At 42.6% G+C, this 21,506-nt stretch overlaps 2 protein-coding genes across 5 annotated transcripts in view; one reads left to right on the top strand and one right to left on the bottom strand.

Annotated features, from left to right (window-relative positions):
• Positions 1-685: 685 nt before the first annotated feature.
• Positions 686-21,506, top strand: part of CDCA7L (cell division cycle associated 7 like) — a 28,494-nt gene continuing 7,673 nt past the window's right edge. The window contains exons 1-10 of one of the 4 annotated variants that reach the window (XR_010470073.1): positions 686-964; positions 7,582-7,725; positions 11,504-11,635; positions 12,095-12,451; positions 14,362-14,436; positions 15,849-16,034; positions 17,512-17,646; positions 18,488-18,637; positions 19,738-19,874; positions 20,222-20,318. Coding sequence is in view for 3 of the 4 variants with exons in the window: in XM_065051282.1 (XP_064907354.1) it covers positions 701-964; positions 7,582-7,725; positions 11,504-11,635; positions 12,095-12,451; positions 14,362-14,436; positions 15,849-16,034; positions 17,512-17,646; positions 18,488-18,637; positions 19,738-19,874; positions 20,222-20,252 (1,611 nt within the window). In the remaining variant the exon portion in view is untranslated. Of the gene's footprint in view, positions 965-7,581; positions 7,726-11,503; positions 11,636-12,094; positions 12,452-14,361; positions 14,437-15,848; positions 16,035-17,511; positions 17,647-18,487; positions 18,638-19,737; positions 19,875-20,221; positions 21,215-21,506 lie in introns of those variants that run through there. The other 3 variants (XM_065051283.1, XM_065051282.1, XM_065051284.1) reach the window with 3 other exon arrangements.
• Positions 14,650-21,506, bottom strand: part of LOC102097778 (dynein axonemal heavy chain 11) — an 87,621-nt gene continuing 80,764 nt past the window's right edge. The window contains 1 exon segment of the mRNA XM_065051285.1: positions 14,650-15,466. The gene's annotated coding sequence lies outside the window, so the exon portion shown is untranslated.

Raw genomic sequence — 21,506 nt, 5'->3', positions numbered from 1 at the left:
TGGACTCGGGAAGCTGGGGAACAGGCCTGATGACTAATTGTTACAAGTTATGGTGACATTATGTACTCTAATAAGGAATATATTGAAGATAATGAGTAAAAGGATCTAAAGCAATGGACATATATCCTTGACTGTCAGCATCTTTATGTAAACTAACTTGGTAAGTCAGCAAAGTTCCACTGATTTATGTCCTTAAAGTGAAGTAGCTAATTATAATACGAAAACCATACCTCTACTCTAGAAGTCACTCACACCCAAAGAAGATCCCTACCTACTGAACACATACAATGAATTTTTAAGACGCTATCTTTAAATGAAGGTGAGAAGACTCTTAGCCAATTAAGACATAGGTAGGAATGTTTATGTGTTAGAAAGGAAGGGTTCAATGCAAGCCAATGTATAAATAACTGACGTCTTGGAAAATGTGGTGTGCTACATGAAATAAATATATTGGCTCTGCATGTAAGATTGGCTAATTGCACACAGAGTACCAGACCCCGCTGTGGGACAACACTCACACAAAGTATTTACAGATACATCATCTCCATTCCTCTTTATTTTAGAGCTTTCCAAATGTCTTACACTTCATACCTGTACTGCAGAAGTGAACATTTTAAGTTATTTGGAGGATAAAAGTGTATTCCCCCAGACAAGACTACTCTTCTCAGAGTAATAGCCGCTGCCGTGCGAAGAAGGGAACATGCCGGGTACCAGCGGGGAGCACCCGCTCCATCCGCCCGAGCACCAGGAGCCCGGCAGCGGTACCGGACGCCTGTTACCCCTCCCTAGCCAGGCCACACGAGGTACCCCTTCCCCAGCCCGCCTTTCCCGCCGCCGCCGGCCGGCTCCACCCCGCCACCGCCCCCCGCTCCTCCCTCCTCCTCCTCCCGCGGCAGCCATGGTGCGGCGCGGCCGGCGGCGGCGGCGGCGGGCGGCAAAGGGCCCGGCGACGAGCCGCGGCAAGGTGAGGCGGCCCGCCGGGTTGGGCACGGCCGGGCCACGGGGAAATAGCACCAACCAGGCCGCTTTCCGCCTTCCCGGGGCGGCGGCGGTCTTTGTCCGCTCCCCGCGGGACTGTGGGGTGGGCCCGGGGGGCGGAAGAGCCGCCCGCCGCTGTCGGCGGCACCGGGACCGGCGGGCGGCTCTTCCGCCCCCCGAGCCGCGGTCCGCGGCTGGGACACACGGTCTCGGTGAGCGCGGGGGCCGCGGTCCCGCCGGGCGCCCTCCACGTGGCACGGGGACTCCGGGGTTGCGGAGCGCCGGTAAAGGGGGGTGGGTGGATGGATGAATGGAATCCGCCTTTGGGGCGGCCACCGTCGGTGTGGGGGAAGCTCCAGCGGTGCTGAGTCCTGCAACGTCCCTAATAAAGGCTGGCGGGTAGCTCATGGGGGAAGAGCTTTGTTAATTAATTAGTTTCTGTAAGCCTGGGGATGTCACTTTTGAAATAGCTTTTTTTTTTTTTTTTTTTTTTTTTTTATTCTGCCCTCTTTTGTTGAAATGCTGGCGATGCCACAAACACATATTTGAGTCGCCTGAATACATGTGAGTATTTATAAGGCTGGTGGCTTAGGGAAGAACACAGACATGCTTTGATTGGCGCATCTGGATGCAGTCTGGTCCAAGCCCAGTGTGGTTGGATGTGTAATGCTGCTTGTGTGGTTCAAATCTTGAGTGGTGGTATGGTGAGTCTCCTGGGTGGTGAAGGGGATGGAGGGAGGGAAGAGAAGGTCAGCATCTTGGTCAGCTCTTGCTGATGGAAGATTAAGGCTTTACATGTCTTTCTGTGGAACAGGAGTGTTGTAGAAACACTGAAGTGTTTGTTAGGACATCTGTCCTCTCAGGGACTTTGTAAACCTTCCACCTCTGTCAGGCTCTCTGTTGGCAGAGTGGAGATAAGGGCACTGTGTAAAGCAGTTTGGGAGGAACCTTATTGACACAGTACAATAAACGCGAATGGCACAAACTTCCTACCTCTGGTGCTGTAGCAAGAGGCTCTTACTGTCTGCAAGTCACCTCTCTGCTGCACAGCTAAAAGGATGTATGTACATCACGTTTCTCTTACGGCTCAACAATGGGGAGAAGGACACAATCTGTTCCCAGTGCTTTCCTGTTTCTGGTGGGAGCTTGGTTTCAGCTGAGCAAGGCCTTCTGCTGGCTCTTGCTCGTCTTGGCGACAGTTGGTGAGCAGTGGGTTCAGTCCTGGCCGAACCAGAAGGACATACTGGTGGAGGTTTCCTTGTCTCTGAAATCACGGGTCATCTGCTGACCGGTAAACTAGCTTGTTAGTGAGTACGTGTCCCCATTGGAAGCAATCACCAAGGAAGTCAGCGGTACAAAATTGTTCTGGATCGCAAGGCCTGCAGTTCCATTTGCCATCCCAGGGTCTAATTTAACAGGTCCTCACACAGCAGCTTCAGTACACGAAGCTTGTTAAAGGGGTGCTGGCTGACAAAGCTTTCACACCCAAAAAGCCTGGACGCTGGCAGTTCAGGCATGAAAAGGAGATGTGTTACATGCCTGTGATATGGTACAGAAGTGTTTGCCTTGGAACGTTGGGGCTTGGTAAACAGTTGGACACCACCACAAATGAAAGAGATGGTCTTGAATTGTGCAGAATTAATTCAGAAATAGCTGTTCCTACTGTTTTGATCAGCGAGAGATTAGGTATAACAAAAGAAGAGAGAGCAGCAGTTGACACAGGGCTTGCACTGAGTTCCTAAGCTGGCATGCTGGTATTCACGTTATTATCAGTGTTTTTGAAAAACGGGATAGTTTCCAGGTAAATGTTGCCTACAGAAGGTAACATTTTAAATGACTCGCCATGTGATTATGATAGTCGAGCATTCTTTATTTTAGGGTAACGTAGCTTGATGGGTTTTAGCCTAGTTAATTATTAGTTTAAATAAAGCAATGTAGCAATCATACACTACTGTTCTGAAAATAGATGAATTTACTAAAATTTAATGGTGTGCTTGGGTTTACCAGTAGGCTGACTGGAGTGAAAATTACCATAACTTTTTGTGGGGACAGGGGGAACCACCCTGGAAGTCCCAGGAGCTGTTGTTGTGATGGATTTACAGGCTCAGGCATAACCCATCTTCACCTTCGTTGGAATCAAAGTATCCCTGTGAAGACAATAAAACCGTGTGATGACTGCTGATTTTAACACTTTTTCCTTCTTTTCTCTGAACGCTTATTTGCCTTTCACCCTGGTGCAACTTGTGCCAGGAATATACCTCATGTTCCAGGTTTCGGGTTTTTGTGCTCTGGTGCTGTTGAGAAATTGTGGAGATCATCTGGGATCTTCGTTGCCTTCCTAGATGTCATTGTTGTCCTTGAGTCTCAGGCTGTTTGGATGCTGTTGACTGTGCATCTGGTTGTGTGTTTCTTCTGCACCGTCATACGTGACTTTGCCTCTCTTTGCCTTCCACATCTTTCACATGTTTGTATGATGTTTAAAATTAAGCTTTCACACAACACTGTTCGCCTTTATGATTCCAGTGGAAAGACCAGGATCTTGACTTCTAAATAGTTTTGGGTTTTTGGTTTGGCACCTATCGCCATTCTGGCTTGGTGCCCTCTATTCTTGTAGTGCTGCCCATAATTGTCAGCCTTGGAGTGCTTCCCTGTTTGGTGGTTATTTCAGGGCTATGAGCCAAATCCAGTGCCTTTAACCCTGTGTGGGGCTTGGACTTGCCTCTGTACTGAGCCCAGGACAAGTCAAGAGGTTTTCCAGTGTATGTTGAAGGTGCGACTTCACGCAAGTTGGGTTTGCGAGAGTATGTGTTTGAGATTAAACTGGGATTATTTCACTTTGTCTGAGTTTTAGTGTTACCAAAATTATCTGTCCTCTGCTTCAAATAGGAATGCCTATACATTGTGCAAACTTGAATGTGGGGAACACAGCCCAACTGTTTTTTTCATGGTAGGAGCAAAAATAGACAATTACATCTAGCTGTCTTTCTCACATGGTGTGGTCTCCTGATACATCACGGTCAAAGAAGAATGACAACTGGCAATGAAAGCGATATGTTCAAACACCTCTTAAAAGAATTAAATATGGTTGACAGTGGCATGGAAATAGCTCTTCTTCCCAGCGGAGCTGAGGCTGTGCATACATACAAGCCTTCCCTCCTCGCAGCCTGCCATGGCGCTGTCTTGCAGAATGGCAAGTTGCATCGCTTTTGGCTTTGCTGTCAGGAAAGTTGCTTTTTCACTCGAGACACGAGAATTCTTCCTGTTGATGTGGAAAGTAAAACATCTCACCCCAGGCTTTTCTTTTTCTCCTTGCCTAACATGGCAGATGGAGTTCATGAGGATGGCACTTGGAAAAATGTTTTGACTGGTGGGGGCCTCAGGTGCCTTACTTTTCCTATCACTCGCATGGTGAGTACAGGAGCATCACCAAAACAGGTCTGTCACCCGTGGCCCTTGGTGACAAGTCTGTCAGCCCCCAGGAGCACATATAGGCTGCTGCTCCTGGTTCTGTGGGAACCGTAGCTCTCCTCCCTGCAACCCAACAGACCCGAGTGTGCTCCTGGGGGTACTGGTGGTATGTTGTGGAAGTCAGAGAAGGGAAAACTGAGAGATGGGGGTGTCTTGAACTTCGATATTTTGTTGGAAAAACATGGTGAGGGTTGGTTATTCTGGCAGTTGTGGGATTGTGTGCTGTTTGTAGCAGGGAATGATTTTGGCTGATTTTGAAAAGTACTTTGTGGGTGTTTTAAACTAGTAAGTGTATTTTATGTGCAAAAATAACTGAGCTCAATAGCTATAAAATTTCCTACTAGAAATAAGACTTGGTTTTTTTCAGCAGCTGTGAATTATTTCTGGCTTTTACTAGATTTTCAGTACTACGCTTGTTGTAGAAAGTATCTTTAAAAGACAGTATTTCTCACATCTCTGCAGCACTTCAGCAGACCATTGTGTCTGAACCTGTGGTCTGTTCACGTTGAAACATTTTCCCTGAGCAAGCTTGAAATGTTCATCACCTCTTTGCCTTCCTGCCTTTTTTAGGGGTCTAGCAGGAAAAAGATCCTCTCTTGAAGTAAAATGTTTAGAATAGATTAATATTTTGACATTTGTATTTAGGCAGATATATATTTTAGTTCTTTGTATTTGCTACTTTGTTGACAGACTTAAAATGATAGGCTCTGATGCTGATTATAAATCAGTTTCCAAATGTATTTTAATTGAAAGTTAAAAATGGAAATGTTGGTGACTTCCAGGACTGCACAAGAAATAACAGTGAACCGACCCATCACAGCAGAGGTGTTTGGTGCAGGATCGTCTTAGGTGTCTGTCTGCTGTGATTTCAGGTGTAGAAATACTGGCAATCAGCAGACTTGGCCATGGGGGTGCTCATTTTAAACTCCTGGAGGATGCGCACCTTGTATGTGTCAGGTCTCGTCTGTTATTAACCTAAGCCCCTTCAGTGAAATGGGGACTCGTCGATGACTGAATGGGATTCTTCGCAGTCAGGCTACGGCGAACAAGTCACAAATTAAACATCTTTGAAATTCTGCAGTAAGTTACTTAAATCAGTACCTTCGAAAAAGGTCTTCTACTGGGAAAGAATTTTTTTTTGTTCAGAATCAGTAATTACAGCCCCGTAACGGCTCCTCTGGTGCAGATGCAGAAGTAATAGACGAAGAAGAAGAAATTAGTTAGGCATAATCACAGCAGTGGCTAACTCAGCTGTACAATAGCACACAAACTAATGCAGTAGCTCCTGGAAGCAATTTATTCATAGCAACGAAGCTTACAGCTTCTTGTATGTTTTTCTTCTAAAATGCACAATGCTTCATTTTTAAGGCTGTTCTGTACTGAGTGAATTCCGTCACAGCAAAGGAGGTGGATTCTGGCTGTTTGTTGTAAGAGGTGGTGGGGAGGGAATATCTGAAGGGGTTCAAATGTGGACAGCAGGACTCCTGCAGCAGCAGGGCGCTGGGCTGGGCCGTTATATGCCCCCAAGGGTCAGTTGTTCAGAGGTCATCTCTGCTTTTGCTTGAGCAACAGTAAATCAGTTTTCCATCAGTTTGCATCAGCTTTATAAAAGCGGAGCAAGAGCAAAAGTGAGCCCATGCATGCCTATTACTATAACCTATTTCAGAGAGTGGAGCTTTGGTCAAGGTGCTGCTTGCTCTTTTAATGGAAGTGGTATTTAGTCAGCAACATTATTTTTAGAGAAAGAATCTCCTTTGGGCCATTTGCCTTGGTACAAAACCAAACAACAACAAAAGACAAAATAATAATAAAAAATAATGATATGGGGCCCTGTATGAGTAATCTTGGTTGTCTATGACAGTGGACAAGGCAAGCTGCTTTCTGTTCTGGAGTTCATCTTGGGGATGTTCTCTTGAATGTTCAAGAGACCTCCTTTGGATGGGGAGCTGGTCCCTCACCAGGCAGCTGTTGATCCTGTATTTTTGAGAGCTAGTGAGAGAAGTGAGAAATCCACTTGTGGCTTCAGCACACAGCAAACAGCAGAGAGGTTTACTTCAAGTAAGAGTAATGAGCATGATGTGTGCATGTGATCCTGAGGATGTAGAAGATAAATATCTGAGTGCTAGTGAGCGATATGGACACTTGTCTCCCAAAGCATTTCTGTGAATGTCAGAATGGTTTTGCAGATGAAACTGAGATGTGTAAAACTGTGTTCTGAAACTTGGCAAAATGCCTTCTGCCTCAGTTTTCAAAGCTGGATCTCTTCATCCCATCCTTCCACACACCAAATCCTAAAGTGGCCTAGGTGGGAGCTGTCTGAAGTCTTCCTTGCTGGCCTGTTACATGGGCAAGCATAGCCAAAGTGCTTGGTGAAGTACGTGGCCAGGGGAATGGCTGGATGTTGTGGTACGAATCTCCTTCTGTGCTGGGATCGGACTTGTAGAACTCTAAAGTTGTGACTTTGGTCACCTCAGAAGGTGTGGCTGCCTGTCCTTGGCAATGCTTCCTCCTGTAGGCTTCTAGCAAATGAGAAATATTCTTGGTTAAAATGAGTTTTCAACTTTCTTACCAAGTATAGTGGAAAAAGCCCTGTGGCAGTACTGACCAAGGAGAATGAGTTGTTTTGGGTTTATTTTTGAAGTTAGCCAGGTGTCTGCTAAAATATGTAATGGTACCGTTATCAGATCTAATGGTAAGGTTTCTTTGTACTTGATTAACATTGCATTATATCCGATGGTGTGTTCCTCACCCCTGAGCCATCGTTGCTCTGTAAGAGAAGGAGCTGTGGTGGGTTTCACTGCAGATAAAGGGTGCCCTTAGCACGTGCTTGCAAAGATGAGGCATGCACACATATTTTTATGTCTGAGAAATACTGCTCTGTGGAGTTAAACCCTGCATGTTGCATCCCCTCCCTAGCCACAAGTCTGGAGTCTGTATTTAGGGATTGAAACAGTCTGTACAGTATTTTCCTGGAGTTTAGCTAAATGAGGTACAGTTTACGCGTAGCATATTTTGTAATACAGACTTGTACTTGCATAGGAGTATAAAAATAAGTTGTACTGTTGCCAGATTGAATTTTCATATTAAGTTGGCGTGTATCTTCTGACTTGTATCTTCTGTCTCCCTTTGAATCAGAAACAGATACCCCAGGATGTGGCTGACATTTTTAATGCTCCCAGTGACAAAGATTTTATTGGGTTCCAAGATGATGCTTCCAAACAGAGGTTGTTGTCAGAAGACAGCTATGCTTGTTTTGATCACCTGGAGTCAGAACAAAAGGTAGGAATGTATTGCCGTGGCCCAGTTACACTCTTTAGGTGCAGTATTACTCTGAGCCTGTGTCAAGGCTTCATGAGCCGTATCTCACAGAAAACCCCATAATCTGCAGTCCCCATATTAAAAAGAAATGTAAACAAACTTGCTATCCTTCTTAGGATTTAATGATTGCTTTTAAAACTCTTTTATAATATAAAACGGGAAATGTGTTCATTAGAAGGTGAGCTTAAGTGAAGTAGGTAAGTGTAGCAAACAGAAAAGAGAGAATTACCATCCTGGGCTGATGTGCTCTGGATACATAAGACAGTGGAAATACATGATAATAGATGGACATTTGTGAGTATGCAGACTTCAATGTATTTCTTCCAGAAATGCATCTCAGTGTTGTTTCTGTATTAATTTCTGTCAGTGCCGTATCTGCACTAAAATCGTGGTTTGGTGGTGGTGACCCACAGAAACCATCAGCTTCTGCTGCAATTGTGCAACTTGCTGTTTCTCTGCTCTCTTAACGGTGAAGTAGCTTGGATCAGCATAGCAATTTGATCTTTTTCAATCTCTGATTTGGTAGCTGGCAGTACCAGCTGAATTCACAAGAAAGGAAGAGAACTGGTGTGCCATCTTGGCTGCCAGATATTTTAGTTTTTAGTCTTTTAGAAGCTTATAATTATATAATTGGCAGATATGGGCTAATGTGCTAAAAGATACCTTTGTCAGATATTCTGTCAAAAAGCTCCCTCTGTTCCATTAATAACAAAATTGAAAATGCCTTTTCCTAGTTTGTCAGGTCAGTACCCGGTTAAGAGGTGCTGAGGAAAAGGAAGATGACTAGAGTTAGCAAAGGAAACAGACAGGATGAGGCTTGTATGAGTATGTGCTATTTCTGAGCCTTTGTAGGCGAATGGCCTCAGGAGAGCGCAGAAGCCATTTGGGGGTAGAGCCATGATCTGTGCTATGGAGAAAGATGGTGGCTAAAACATAGTGAAATATTCTGGTCTCTGAATTGCTTCATAATCTTATTGCTAGACAGTGGTCCTGATAACTTCAGAAAATGAGGACATAGCTTGCTCTTGTATTTGTGGCTTTGTGTGGAGCATGAAGAAGGATCGACAAGGAGAGTGGTGGTGATGGTGGTGGTGGAGGGGGACCCTTGTGCGGGATGGAGCCTGAGCTTCTGCTGCCTGCTTGGGGACTGCAAGCACCTTGCTTTGCTTCTCTCTGCTTTGGTTTTCCAACCCGTGAGATAGAGGTGATGATCTTTGCTGCCAAACATTTTTAAATCCCCTGATGAAAAATGCTGTGGCTGAGCTTGGTACTGTTAGTTGAACATGCATTACTGGGAATCGCGGTGAGACTTTTTCCAGATTCACAGCTGGCACTGCAGCCTTCCTCACCATTTCTGTGTTTCTCTTGGGCTGAGAATTATTTTAAATCTCCATCGGTATTGAGATTAACTCCTTTACGACTAAATGGCACAATAAAAACTTTATTTTTTTTTTTATCCTGAGTTCCATCCATTTATGGTGCCAAACACCACTGTCACTGAGAAAGACCATAGGTCCTCGTTGTGCAGGAAACTAAAAAGTTTTGGTGGGAAGAGCAAAATGATGTGAAGTTCAGAAAAAATTGTAGCTGCTGGGAAAGGAGGCAAGCCAGCTGCCCTGCCGGGGTGGTGAGTGGGATGTCAGTGCATCAGGTGTTCCCTTGGATGTTGATGCGCAAATACATTAACAAGTAGCGATCTCTGCATGTCTGCTTTTCCTCATGGCTTTCTGCAATCCTATTCTCCAAATCTCTGCCCTTCTGCTGACTTTCAGCCGCTTCTCCTGTAGGTATTCCTCATGCGTCTTTTACCTTGTGTAGACCTTTCTTCATAGGTGTAACAGCATAGCTCTAGGTGTGCTATTTTTAGTCAATTCAGCTAACAGCTTATTCGCCCCCACCCCAGCCTTCATTGTGGAATTTCATGAAAACACAGAATGCATAAAAACTTTAGTTTCCCTCCAAGACATGCAATTTAACTTCAAAGTAACTTCCCTATTGTGTTTGTTCCTTTCTCAAGCAGCTGCACCACAGCTATCAACAAAAGAATAATGTAATTTTGCTCAGAGAAAACTCATTCCAATTACCCGTAATAATTTGTAGGAGATGTTTAAGTGTAAAGAAACAGCATATGCAGTAGCTCCCCGCTCCCTTTCCCCTGTAAGTTTTTCCACTCATCTATTGTATCTGTTTTTCACCAGATATTATCTTAACGTAAAGAAGTGTGTAATTAAAGTCAGGGAAAGGAGGGAATTGAAAGGAAGAATAAAGATATTTAGCGAGTGCATCGTATGAAAGGTCATTTTTGTATCTTGCGTGGGAGGAAGAAATAACAGAGGAAAACTGGGGAAACAAACTTAAGTGAATGTTGCTGACTTTCAAGAGGCAGGTGCGATGTGGACATGGGTTATATTCTTACCATGAACAAGCCTTTCAGGAGATTAACAAGGACAAGTTCACAGATGGTCTTCTACTAAGTCTGACAGGAAGTAAGGAAATATATTTCTGATTTAGTAAATGCATTGTGTTTAATTGGTATGTAATGTGCATATCATGAAGAGAGTTTTAATGAGATCTTAGTGTGTTTTTCATGGCCTGACTTTTTTACTTAGAATCATAGAATCATTTAGGCTGGAAAAAACTTCTAAGGGCATCAGATCCAACTGTTAACCTAACACTGCCATGTCCACCACTAAACCATACCTCTATGTGCCACATCTACCTGTCTTTAAAACACCTCCAGGGATGGTGACTCCCCCACTTCCTGCCTGTTCCAATGCCTGACAGCCCTTTCTGTGAAGAAATTTTTCCTAATATCCAATCTAAACCTCCCCTGGTGCAACTTGAGGCGGTTTCATCCTATCACTTGTTACTCAGGAGAAGAGACCAACACCCTCCACGCTACAACCTCCTTTCAGGTAGTTGTAGACAGCGATAAAGCCTCCCCTCAGCCTCTTTTTCTCCAGGATAAACAGCCCCAGTTCCCCTAACCTCTCCTCGTAGGACTTGTTCTCTAGATCCTTCACCAGCTTTGTTGCTTGTCTTTGGACTTCCAAGTCTGCAGACAGAAGTTTGGGATCTGTGTATTCTAGAACACATTTGAATGATAAACTGCACCACTAAAACAGAGAGAGTTAAGCATTTGGAAGATGGGGGGGATGTTAATCAGGCTGTTCAAAGCTCTGTGGTTTTGTGTTGGTATCTGTCACTTCAGTGATGCTGTAACAGTGTGAGGAGGAGCAGACTCCATCTCCAGGAGCATTGAATGCTGCTGCAGGAAGCCCAGAGGAGAGTGGTGTTTCTACTGCTAAGTGAAAAAAAGGAGTACTCTTTCTTACTGTGGCTGTAGTTTGTATTTTCTTCAATACAAAGCCATTCAAGGCCTGCTTTTTTACATCCAGAAAAAACCACACACAAGGGCATGGTAATTTACACATAAGAAAACTGATAGTTTAGTTTTATTGGGTAGTAGTGAAGAAGAGGAGGAAGAAGTGAAGAAGAAGGTTTCCCCCACAAGCAGCTCAGTTAAAGCCTTATGCTCAAAATGAGGAAAAAAAAACCTGCTAAGTTAAGTAACTTAATGCTGAAACTCTTCTGCTTTTTTTTTTTCTTCTTGCAAAGTGTGTTAACAGTACCTGCCACCTAGTTGGTACCTGCTTGAACCTCAGAACCTCTTTATTGTGAGTGTGTGACTACTTGGTATCTGACTCTTTCTCACAGCTATTGGCTGATATTTTTACAGGGCGTTCGATTTCAGTCCAGATACCTCACTGAAGAACTGCGGAGGATTTTCACTGAAGACACTGATTCTGAAACGGAAGCGTTTGAAGGCTTCACTTCAAGCGAGGTGGATGTGAACAAGAAAGGAGTTCTGGTAAAGGCAGTCACCCACGCATGAATGTATAGGTTGACTTTATTTTTCTCTGTCTTTTCTGTGTAAACCTCGTGTTCTAGTAGGTTTCTGATACACTGTGATGTTCATTCTTCATGCTGAAGAAAAATATGTATTGTACTGAAAGAGGAAAAAAAAAGCTTTATTTAATGTAATATCCCATGTTAGAAATGAGAACTTGTAGACTGACTGTGCTGGGCAAGATTGTTCCTCTGGAGACAGCCTTGTCTGTATCTCAGACAATATTAATATGTAGATTCTGTGTTGGTCTCTGCACAGGGAGAAGTTATGTACTGTGAACTTTTAAAAATGTGTTGATTTAGGTGAATTTATGACAGTGCATTCAAGTGGGGAGACTGCTGCCTAAAATTAGTGGTTTAAAAATTACCTTTCGTGAATCACAGCTGATGATGTAACATGGGATTTTTTTCCTGCCTGTAGGCAACAGAGTCAGACTTGAGTGATGAAGAACACGATAATTTATTGGGTAGTGAGGAAGAAGAGGAGGAAGAGGTGAAGAAGAAAGTTTCTCCCAAGAGAAGGTTTGGCCTTCGTGTTTCCTTTCAGTTTCCTACCAGAAAGTCATCTGAGAAAAAAGTGCCTGAACAGGCTTTTTCTAACTTACCTCTAAAGAACAATGAATCCCTCACACCTCTTTCAAAAGAAATAAGCTGCAAGCGATGGGATAAACTAGAGGGCTCTGCTTCAGAATCTGAAGAAGACATTAAAGAAACACAGGAGGAAACTTCCAGCGCTCTGCTTAAGAGAGCCATGAATATTAAAGAAAATAAAGCCATGGTAAGAATTAAGAGCAGTGCTTTGTTCTGTGACCTTTACATCTGAGTACTTATCTTCATCACACTTGAATTTTAGATTCCTGGCTGGTGCTGTGCTGGGACTTTGGGAGGATCTCATGGTGGTTTTTGTTTGACCTTTTCAACCTGGGAAAACCCTAGAGGATCATTAGCACTCAAGACAGTTACACCTAAAATAGCCTCACGTAGGACTAGCCTGCATGAGTTTAAAAGCAAAGTTGTATGTGGATGTGAACAAAGTTACAGATGCCCCAGTTTCAGTCTTATATTCAGAACATGTCAGAAAATCAGCTTGTCCCGTCAGGTGGTTCGTGGTGTCATTTGCACAACAGAGTTTCTAGGTTTTTGTTTGTGTCTGAGAGATCTGCTGCAGTTACTGATTGGAAAGACAGCTAAAAACTGTGGAGGATGATAAATGTAATTTTTCAGTTGTGCGGCATGTGATGTTTAGTTGTGCTTTGCTGTGTATCTATTGAAAGTGTGTGTGTGTGTGTTTGTGTGTTTGTGCACGCACATGTAGGTGAGTGAAAAGAGACTCTTGATTGTTCCCTAATGCTTTTTCCTCTGTTGTCTGAAATGCCAACAGCTCTCTGTAATTGTCACACTGCTGTGCAAACCTGAGTTGATGCTGGGTCCTCAGTGGCTTCTTCGGTTTTACTATATTGCAGGAAAAGTTGCGGCCTCCAAGCAGCCTTGGGGCTCAAGTATACTTCTTGGATGTGTGGGCCTACAGCTCCCAAGTGACAACTTGCTTTAGTTTTGTACCTGTTTTTCTAATCATTTTTCCTCACTGCTGTTGTGTTGGTCTCGCTGCTCTTCCTCTGACCTCCCACCCTTCCTTCTAGTTCAACCAGTGTGAAATTCTTTAGCATCCTAGTTACACTACTGTAATGACGTTGAATAGCACTTAATAAATGTCACTCTGAAGTCCTACCTGAGAAATGCTGGTATCCAGCTTTTGATCTCGTGATTGGTATGGCTGTCCCAGGGACAGCTAGCAGCCTGGCTCACCCTTGCTGTTGCTGGCTTTTCAGAAGATAGCCTCATCCTGGCCTTCCAGAACAGATCCATATTTTTTTTGGACCTGTTAGTCACTGCTTCTGCTCAAAGGCACCTCCAGGACATCTCCTACATGGTGCTTCTGATACTGCATATGCTGTGGTGTAGGGAACTGCCAGCGGGGCTTAGTTGTTTTATGACTTTGCAAATGAGCGTGTACCCATGTCACTTTGTATATCTGCATGAAGCAGTGGGTATTTAGCATTGCTGGCTGTGGTTTCAGTGTCTGTGGAATTTAGCGCAAGCTCTTATGACAGGGAAAGGGATGTTCCTAGTCATTTCTACTAAGGACCACTATAAAATGTCAAGCCAGGTTTCCCTGCTGCAGTGTCAGTGTTTAAGAGGACATGGAGTTCCCTGGCAAAAAGCACATATATCAGCAGTCACTTAGTAAAATACTTCACAGGAAACATGTTACAGTCCTCTACTAGAGCTTCAAGGGCTCTTGCTGCCAAGGGCACCCCTGTCTTTTCTCCCTCCTGTCATATGAACTGTGAATTTCTCATTGTTGGTCATAGATATCATAACCATGTCGTAATAGGCTTCCTTGTGCTGCTTTGACAAAACTGGATGTAATTCCAGCTAACTCTAATTGCCAGTAAGAAATAATGGGAGCTGTGAAGTTAGTATTGCCTACAAAAGTTTTGTGCATTCAGGGGTAAATGAGCCCTTTTTATGAGCCTCATTTAAATAAAGTGCCTCCAGAAAGGTTTCATGCACTGAAACTTCGTATCTTTAGATATAATTCAGAGTCCCTATAGAGAGTGGATGGTATGTGTTGCTTATTTGCAAGTTTGCAGTGAGTTTTCAATGTGGCATCACTGTTGATTTCAGCTTGCCCAGTTGCTGGCAGAACTAAATTCCATACCTGACCTCTTCCCAGTGAAAACGCCCGCGTCGACTCCTTCGGTAAGTCTCCATTACCAGCTAGAGCTGACAGGTGTTTTTGCTAGACTTAAGATTAATATGTTTCCCAATGAAACACCTTCACCAATTTTATTCTGGTTTTCTTTGATTTTGGTCACTTTATTTGTATGGATTTGCTATTGGTCAGTATTTATAAACCAAGGGTTATGTGAGGGCATGGAATTTTGTAAGATAATTCATGAAGAAATACGGAGACCAAGGTAAGATGCTACTTTATCATTTTTGCTCCAAAAATGCTTTTGAGATGCTAGACAAGTGTCTGTGTATATGGGAATACAGAAGAGTAGTTGCTTTGTGTTTAGATCCTGCTAATTTTCCAATTAATTCCCAATTAATTCCAATTAATTCTTGGCAGGCTTTTCTTTTAAAATCCACCCTTCCCAGTAGAGCTATGTTGATGAAATTCAACCAGTTCAACATGAACCTGGGATAATAGTGTAGTTATTTCAACTGGCTTTTCTTGGCTAGATGCAGAAAACTGTCAATCCCTCTGGGTTCTCTGTAGAGTGATGTTTTTCCACATGTATTATAAGATGAAGAAATTTGAGGAGAAATTCCAGGGCCGTGTCTTTGGGAAACCCATATAGAAATGCTGGTGTGCTGCTTGTAAGGTGTAAAGGTGAACCCAAATTCTAGAGTCTTTAAAAGCCTTGCTAGCTCTAGTTAAATGCTATAGAAACTTAAACATCCTTTGAATATATATGTAAGCCTGCTACAGGGCATCAGGAGTATTCTAGTTATCTCTTCTGCTTGGTGTTTGACTTCCAGCCTGTCTCCTTGTGATGTGCCTTTCACTTCTTTTGAAGGAATTAACTAAAGAATACGGCAGCAAGCAGACTTACTTCCTACATACAGCTTGTTTATCCTGTCAGATTCAGTAGATGCCTTCATGGTGGGTGTCCATGCAGCACTTCTGTTGCATTACGTCTGGATTATTTCATGCAGAAATTGGCAGGTGTGACAATATGAAAAGTAAATCTTGTGCCTCCTAGTATGTTCCACATCTGGGAATCTGGAAGTAGGAGAAGAAACTTATTAATGCCCTTTCAATTTAAAAAATACAAAAGAAAATAAACTTCAATTCAGATTATTCCTTGAAGATGTATTAAATATGTGGGAAAATCTGAACCTTCTGCTGCTGAAGAACAGTGGGAACTAGCCTTAATATGCCATACAAAAAATGTTGGTCTAGTTCTGTGACATAAATTTGAATAGAATTTGACACTGAAAGTGTGGTGTTTTAAAAAGAGCAAAAAAGTATGGCATGTAGGGAGAACACTTAAGAATGCTAGAAATTGGTGAGGTTTGGCTTAAAAATAAGGAGTGGGAGAGGAACAGATTAGTTCATGATAGTTTAACACTACAAACATAACTGGATTACTTTGTCTTTCCAGAAACAGAAGAAAACCCCAAGGAGGACATTTTCTGAAGGCCAGATAACACGTCGCATGAACCCAACCAGAAACGCTCGTCCACCAGAGAAATTTGCCTTGGAAAAATTTACTGTTTCGGCTGTCAAATTTGCAGAACACTTCCGTAGCTATAGACAACAAAACCTCTTGAAAAAGAGACTCACTCTGGTATTTGCCAGACTTTGATATCTCTGGTAGTCAAGGATTAGGAAACACTTATTTAAATTGCTGGTCAACACTAAGAGCAGAAATCACATCCTACAGAAACTTAATGAGAACCTTTTTCTGGGATTAGCTACAGAAGAAGTTGTCTTCAGGCCTTCGTGACTCATCTTTTCCCTGCTAACTGGGCTCTATCTGTGACCTGTGTTGTTAAACACATAACAAATCAGTTTACTTATGGTCTATTATTTATTTATTATCCGAAAATTATTACAGCCCACAATGTAGAAGGCCCGCAAATGGCAAAGCAGTGGGGCTGGAGGAGGTGACCAAGCAGATCTTCTCTATCTTCTGGCTCAGGAAAAATCAGTAAAAACCCTTCTCTGGAAATAGCAGAGGGAAGATAGGAGTTAGGTAGCTGAACCGAGAATGAATGAAGGGAATCTGCACCAACAAACTGCTGATATACTGGCTAGCCATTCAAAAGTTGCAGGTTTTATTCTTCCCCATTTTTTTAAATCTGTTTTTTTTCCCTCTTTTAGCTTATGGTGGTCATTTGCTTTGGTTATATTTACTGTATAGCCTTTTATGAGGAAGACTCTTTTAAGTTTGCATTTGCATGCGCTGGATCCCAGTTCTGCTTGTAGGAGTGAATGCTGGGCATAGTTGAAGCATTTAGAGGGAAATTGGCTATTGAAAAAGGAGTAGCACTGAATGAGAATCTGGGCTGGTAAATGGCTATTTTGAAGACAATAGGGCTCATCTGGGGTGAAGGACAAATTAAATGTTAAGAGTGGTGTAGGGCAAAGGCTAAGGATAAGATAAGACATGTACATGAAGTTTGAAATCTCATGAGGGGCAGAGTGATGATCCATGATTTCAGGTCAAAGAGAAAGATATTTGGAAGGAAAAAAAAAAAAAAAAGAGGACTTAATAGTGAGTGGAAGACTGTCTTCAAAATAACAAACAGTATAATAAGAAAGGGCTGCGTGTGGCAGTACTCACTGAAAACTTCAGTAATGGGTTTTTTTTGCAGGACATTAGAGGTTGTCATTGAGGAAAGCAATTAGAGCATGCTAAGAGACTAGACAAGCGAGGCATGGGAAGACAGATGGTTATGGTTCCTGATTTTGAGAGGGAAGAAATGGAGTATGAAGAGTTACAATGGAGGTGTGTAGGGAACGCAAAAGGAGGGAGCAGAAAACCAAGTTAGGAATTTGTGGAAACAGAAGTAACAATGATGGGAAGGAAGAACATAGAAACAATAAATAATAAAGGAAGTAGAGAAAAGATTAGGGAGGAGAGGGAGAGAAAGAGGCAGAGATCATTTGGAAACTCTATTCTTGTTCTTCCAGTGGTCTGTAAGCCTGTAGTTTGTCCCCTCTAGACCGTGTATGCATTATAAATGAAAGAATTTGTCACCAAGTGCGGTGGCAGAGTCTTTGGGAAAACAGACAAAAGGTGTTGAGATGAGTTTGTTTAGCAGGGGGATTGTGGAGTGCGCAAGAGAAGGAGATCATCAAAATATTCATCTCACCGTCCAGTAGAGGATATTACTGAGGAGGACTTGGACAACATTGCAATCACTGTTAAAGACAAAATCTATGACAAAGTTCTAGTAAGTGGCTGCGTTTTTTTCCATCTATTAATTTGAAATTGAAAGTCTCTTAACAGTTCATGTGGTGTTTGCTGAAAGGTGTGTTTTCCTGAGGTTCTGGAGAGTGCAGCGCTGCATTATTATATTATACAAGCACAACTTTGAAAGCTTTGCCAGGCTTCCCTGGGCTTGCCCATGCTGGTTGATACGCCCCACCAATTTTTTGCCTCTACAAAGAAGTGCTTTCTTGCCATAGAGTTGTTAAGTAGAATTTGTTGTAGCTATGACTCACTACTGATAAGACTTGGCATCCCTTTTATCTCTCATTCTCACTTAATATAAATGTTGTGGTGCTGCTGGGTGTACCATTAAATAATTGTGCTCCTGGTACCCTGTGGAAGCAACATTTCTGGACAGGTTGGGTAGTTTCCAAAGCTCTTGGTAGAACTCTTCCTCCTTTCCTTCACCAGATTTGGCTATTAATTGTCATAAAGATCTAGATGATCAACTTACTATGTGTTGCACGCTTCATTGTGTTTGCAGAGATGAGTCACAAGGACATTTTCTGAAAAGTTTTAGCTTTTTCCTAGATAGAGGGGAGGATCAGAACTGCAGCATGAGGTTCATGCAGTTTGAGACAGTGCAACTGAGCCTGGGCACTATCTCTGTGAAATCCCTAGCATCTCTTCAGATAAGTTCTGTTATTATGATAAATCATATAGTTATGGTTACTAGGCTTTTCATTGCTGATTTTGACTTTGGTTTGAAGTTTGCCCTTTTCTATCAGCAGATAGGAAAGTCCAGCAACAAGCATTTAAAGTGTCTTTCATACATACATAGTTCTCCTCCTTTCCAATTTCAGGGTAGTACTTGCCACCAGTGTCGACAAAAGACAATGGATACGAAGACAATCTGTCGCAACGAGGGCTGTGGAGGAGTAAGGGGGCAGTTTTGTGGACCGTGTCTTCGAAATCGATATGGGGAAGATGTTAAATCTGCCCTGCTTGATCCGGTAAGTATCTGTTCTTGGTCTTGGAAAGAACATGTAATGGATATGGTTTTGTTAGTAAGCTGTGATGAATATATGCTCATGATAATGTGGTGTTCAAAGCTTTTTGCCATGGGAAGTTCTGTAGTACTGTTATGATTGACACTTGACTGTGGTGGAACTCAAGTGGAAGGTGCTGGACCTGGGTTACAATCCATCCAGCTTCATGCTTTGAAGCTCCGCTTGCTTGCCAGATAGTGAAGGGAAAGCAGGAGAGCTTTTAGGAAAAGGAATCTGTCCCCTTTCAGAAAAATGCCAAAATGTACCCTCTTTTTAATGCTCTCAGTAAGGTGGCATACAAAGCAGGTTCCTTTTTTTAGATTCTAATTTTTAAATATCAGAAAAAAGAAGAATAATGCCTAAAAGTCTTAGTTGTGTCCCTTTTCTCTGTTGTCCCCTGAGGCACTGAGCTAGGAGAGTGCACAGGCTGCTGCCAATTCTCTCTATCCTCAGCTTGTCCTGGGACCTCATCTTCCCCACCTCTGCTTTAGAGATGGGCTTCTGGGCTCTTCCAAAGGACCATGAAGAACTAATGGCCCAGTGTAGCAACGGCTGCTATACTGTAATGCAGACTGTTTGCACTTGCACCTCCATGTCCAGTTGCTGAGCAGCTGGGAGATGCCTGGCTTCATGTACACGCTGAGTAATTCCGTCTCAGGAGTAGGGCTATGCCAGCAGGCAGAGCCAGTGAAACTTGTCACAGTGGGTACCCCTTATTTTTGAGGGAGTTTGTTACAGTCAGCTCCACATAGGATGAGTTATTGTTAGGCATTACACATGGCTTTAGTCTTTTTTAAATTCATACTGAACAGATCAGAGCGCCTCAGTCTTCAGAATCAGAAGTATTCAAGCAAAAGGGCAATGCTTAATAATTTCTTTAATCCTGCAAAATTTGGGAAGTGTTAACAAGGTTGGTTGGCTGGCTGATTCAGGCTTTCAAACGTTGCCCTGAGCAATCACACAGTAAGGAAGCCATACTCTTGTCTGTCTAAGCAACAGGAAGGTGAATACAACCTTACTCATGGCTTGCCTTTACCCCCCTTCTCATGTTCGCCCCCTTGCAGGCCTGGATCTGTCCTCCTTGCCGGGGGGTGTGCAACTGCAGCCATTGCCGCCGGCAGGACGGGCGCTGTGCCACAGGCATGCTCATCCACTTGGCCAAGTTCTACGGCTACAACAACGTCAAGGAGTACCTGGAGAGGTGAGGGATGTGCCCTGTGGTCGTTGCTTTTTAAACTGTTGTAGCCCCTTAAATAATCATTGACTTCTGTGGCCTGGGGCAGATCCTGGATCTATGTGAAAGAAGTCTCTTATATTTGAGATTTCTCCTAGGCTGAAATCAGTTTCATTGAAGTGAGTCATGTCTGTGTAAGCAACTCATTTGCTTAAGAAATTGAGGTGCTTTTCCCCATCTGAAATACGTATTGATTGTATCAAGGTATAGAAGTGCTGGTTTAGAAGTTGTCATCTTCAGAAATGGAAACGGTCTGTTTATGGGGAACCTGAGTTTCTTAAAAAGCACTAACACTGTTTTCTCACATCTTCTAGTTTACAAAAGCAACTGGCGGATGACAATTGAGAACCCTGAACTCAAGCTGGGCCTGCAGCAGCAGCCTGATATGTTGACAAGTTTTGACTTCAAAAGGTTATTACTATATTTTATAAGATAGAATTGTAGAGCATAGTATATGCTTTTCTGTGTTGAGAACTTTTTGATTGATGTGGTCTTATGCAAAAGATCTCTCAGGAAAATGTTTTGGTAGAGAAGTCTACAGGCACAGACCTATACGTTAAGTGAAATGGCACTCTTGAACCTTGAGTGGTTAATTTTTAATAGAGCTACATGACCACATGATGGAGAACTTGGTCAGTTTGAGCAATATTTTTATTTATATAATTGTGCAACTTTGCAGAAAGGGTTTTAACAACTACCTGTAAAGCACACCCCATCCTTAAAGAAACAAAAAACCTCTTGTGTTCCAACTTGGCCATAAAGATTCTATTTTCCAACCCTTGTTTTCTGAACCTGTTCCTTCTCCTGTAGTTTATGGAACTTGTCCCTGCAGAGAAGGGAAGGGTTCTTTCATCTCAATGCCCTTATATTCCAGCCAAAGCTGATGCAACCTAACAGTGGGAGGATGATTTTTTTTTTTTTATTCCGAAGTGCAATTAGTCACTGAAACATGAAAGTGGAAGAGTGTTTTGTAAAAAAATAAAATAAAATAAAATAAAAATAAAATAAAAAAAATTTAAACATCATCCCAATAAAGAAAAAGAATTGCTCACCAGCAGGTTTTGTGATGCACCTGGTTACTGAACCAACTACCTTACAGCAATCATAACTGAGTAACTAGTTTAAATCACTAAGTTCAGAATTATTTTTTTAAATACAGTTCATACTTAGATATTTTTTCATATGTACAATCAAGCCTTCAAACAACTTTGTTTAAATGCAACATTTGTATTGCAGTATGATTATGTTAAAATTACTGTAAGATACATGTTTCATTTTATGGAGAGAATAAAGAATAATGAAGAGGAGCATTTTGTGAGTCAAACTACACCCAGATGCTGATGTTTCCCATTTACTTTCCCATAGCTGCTGTAATGAAGGAGTGCTTGCAGATCAATAATCATTATGTAGCGAAGCACATGAACACAACACTGACGGATGAGGAAATAACAACATAGAGCACGAGTGTTACACTAAGGAATGTGTTTTTGTGAGACAAATCTGCTGCTCCAGCTGACTGTGAAAAATATTTATCTTCTTTTGCTTTAAGTACGAGGCAGATTGAGAATGCAGCACGTACTAATTAAAGCTTAGTACTAA

The sequence above is a fragment of the Columba livia genome, chromosome 2 (genome assembly GCF_036013475.1).
Source record: "Columba livia isolate bColLiv1 breed racing homer chromosome 2, bColLiv1.pat.W.v2, whole genome shotgun sequence".
Taxonomy (NCBI): Eukaryota; Metazoa; Chordata; class Aves; order Columbiformes; family Columbidae; genus Columba; species Columba livia.
The sequence above is the reverse complement of the archived record's forward strand: the minus strand, read 5'-3'. Positions and strand labels throughout refer to the sequence as shown.